The sequence below is a fragment of the Olea europaea genome, chromosome 7, assembly GCF_002742605.1.
Source record: "Olea europaea var. sylvestris chromosome 7, O_europaea_v1, whole genome shotgun sequence".
NCBI classification, from domain to species: domain Eukaryota; kingdom Viridiplantae; phylum Streptophyta; class Magnoliopsida; order Lamiales; family Oleaceae; genus Olea; species Olea europaea.
This window is the reverse complement of record NC_036243.1, coordinates 24080691-24083672: the sequence shown is the minus strand read 5'-3', so window position 1 is coordinate 24083672 and position 2982 is coordinate 24080691. Positions and strand designations below refer to the sequence as shown.

Below are 2982 nucleotides of genomic sequence, written 5' to 3'. Positions count from 1 at the left end.
ATATCTGTTGTCACCAAATTCAGTGCAAACGTAAATGAAGAAAATTTTGATTCATCATGTAAAACCATGACAGATTTTTTCTTCTCCAAATGACAATGTCATTATTCTCAAGCTAATACTGTACATTTGATGTCAAATCAAATTCGGTGCCAAAATCATCAAAATCAATTATTATCCGAGGCACTATCAGTTATCCTTAAAAAATAGTGGTAGATGGCCAGTTGACTTGGTCATCTTTAGACAATGACTTTTGACCGTGTAAAAAAAGGGAAACAATGTAAAAAAAATGTTTAAAACAAGGAAAAACCATACATACCCTTAAAGAGGAGAGAAAAGAGAGGAAAAGTTGAATAAAAAAATAATCGCGTGATTTTGAAGATTTGCCAACCCATATTAATGATCCAAACCCAACCATCTCCTCTGCCTCATATTCAGTTCCTTCTGTGGGAAGAAGTATTTGAGACTCTTGTAGTCTGTATAGATTTTACACTTTCCACCGTAGAGATAATGACATCATATCTTTAAGGCATGAATTATCGTCGCAAGTTCCAAGTCGTGTGTCTAATAGTTCTGTTCATATTGCTTTAACTGTCTCGAGGCGTAAGCAACAAATTTTCCACGTTGCATCAAAACACAGCTTAAACACTGCTTGGAGGCGTCGCTATAAATTACAAACCCATTAGAACATTCCGGTATCGTCAATATAGAAGTTGAGACTAACCTCTGCTTGAGTTATTGGAAACACTTTTCACACTTTTCCATCCACTGAAATTTCACCCCTTTTCTAGTCAACTGAGTCATTGGCCTCGCTATTTTTGAAGAACCCTCAATGAATCTCCTATAATAGCCAGCCAACCTCAAGAAACTACGAACTTCACCAACACTGATCGGTTTAGGCCAATTCGTTACTGCTTCCACTTTAGCGGGGTCCACTTCGCTTCCTTGGACGGCAACCACGTGAACAAGAAAACTTAAGCGATCAAGCCAAAATTCGTACTTCTTGAATTTGGCATATAATTTCTCCTTCCTTAAAGTTTCGAGCACCATTCGATGTTGTTCCTCATGCTGCTTCTTATTCTTTGAGTATACAAGTATGTCGTCAATAAATACTATGACGAACTGGTCTAAATACTGATGGAACACTCTGTTCATGAGATCCATAAATACAGCTGGGGCATTAATCAAACCAAAAGGCATGACAGTGAATTCATAATGCCCATAACGAGACCTGAATGCAGTTTTCGATATATCGCTTGCCCTGATTTTCCGTTGGTGATACCCCGACCTCAAGTCAATCTTTGAAAACACAGTAGCACCTCTTAAGTGGACAAACAAATCTTCTACTTTTGGCAATGGGTACTTATTTTTTATGGTCAGATGGTTCAATTCCCGGTAATCAATGCACATTCTCATACTCCCATCCTTCTTCTTGACAAAAAATACAGAAGCTCCCAAGGAGATACAATTGGTCGAACGAAACATTTCTCCAGCAACTTCTCTAATTGCAACTTCAATTCTTGAAGTTCTTTTGTTGCCATTCAGTATGGGGCCTTAGATATTGGTGCTGCTTCAGGAACCAAATCAATTGTAAATTTCACTTGCCTATCTGATAGAATGCCTGGCAAATCTTCTAGGAACACGTGCATAGTCTCACACGATGTTAATATCATCAACAGTCATTTCTGTATGTTGAGAACTGATGATGTTAACCAAGATTCTCTGGCATGACTCATTTCTCAACATCTTCTCCGCTTGCATAACCGATATAAGACAAGGTAGAGACTTGAACTTCGCTCCAAAGAAACAAAATTCTTCTTCTCCTAGTCTGTGAAATAACACCTCCTTCTCGTAACATCGAATGGTCGCATGATTAAGTCTCAACCAATCCATGCCAAAAATAACATCAAAATCTTTCATTTCCAAAAGGTACGAGTCTGCCTCCAATATTTTTCCATCAATCTCTTTCTTCGTAGACTTAGTCATCTGATTTGTGCAAAGAGCTTTTCCTAAAGGGATACTAGCCTCTAATTCATTAGTCATTTTCACACATGCAACATTAGACTTAACGATAAAGGATGTAGAGATAAAGGAATGTATAGCCCCAAAGTCAAAAAGTACATAAGCAGGTACATCAAATAATAATAGAGTACCTGTTTTCATAATTATCATGTTAAACTTAGCTACTGATGATGCAAAAATCGAAAACATGAACTGGTACTTAAATAATAATTGAATACCTGCTATCGCATTCGGATCCCGCTTTGCCTCTTGCTGGTTCAATGCGAAAACTCGAACCTTCCCCTTTTTGTTCTTATCTAGGTCGTCATCTTTGGTCTTCGGAGGCTCTGTACAGTTAAGAGCTATGTGTCCAGGTTTACCACACTAGAAACACACATTTTTCCGAAATAAGTATTCACCCCTTTGAAGTTTATTACACTTAGGACAAGGTGTATTACTTCCACTCGCCCCATTAATACAAACTCTGGTGCTGGGCCTTTTATTAGGCCAGTTACATCTGTCCTTGCTCTGAACATTCCACTTTCTTTTTCCAAACGACTCCTTGCTCTATTGGGCATACTGTCCAAATGTTGTCCTCTGATAAGAAATGACATGAGCTCTATCCAACATTTCACGATATGAAGTGAAACGATGGGACATAATGATCATGCCGATCTCTGTGCGCAGTCCATTTTCAAACATCCTATTTTCTTAACTTCGTTATCGACTAAGTACGGGGTATATCTTGAGAGCTGCTCAAACTACCTCTCGTAATCAGTAAGTGATATGTTTCACTGTCTGAGTTGTAAAAACTCTGATTCTTTGAAGTCTCTTAAAGCTGTGGGAAATATTTTGCCATCATCCTTAAACTACTCCCAAGTTAGGATACGTTGCTGCTCTTCTGTCCTAGTACGTGAGACAGATTCCAACCAATGACTGACCGCTCCAATCAACATGAATTCTACGCATAGTACCTTATGTGCG

General features: G+C 38.4%; 1 protein-coding gene across 1 annotated transcript; it reads right to left on the bottom strand.

The window, feature by feature from the left end:
* Positions 1-1650: 1650 nt before the first annotated feature.
* Positions 1651-2576, bottom strand: LOC111398092. Its single transcript, XM_023025046.1, has 3 exons — positions 2457-2576; positions 2238-2382; positions 1651-2150 (listed from the first exon to the last, which is right to left on the bottom strand). The coding sequence occupies exons 1-3, from the start codon at positions 2574-2576 to the stop codon at positions 1651-1653; spliced, it is 765 nt and encodes a 254-aa protein (XP_022880814.1).
* Between the last annotated feature and the right edge of the window lie 406 nt (positions 2577-2982).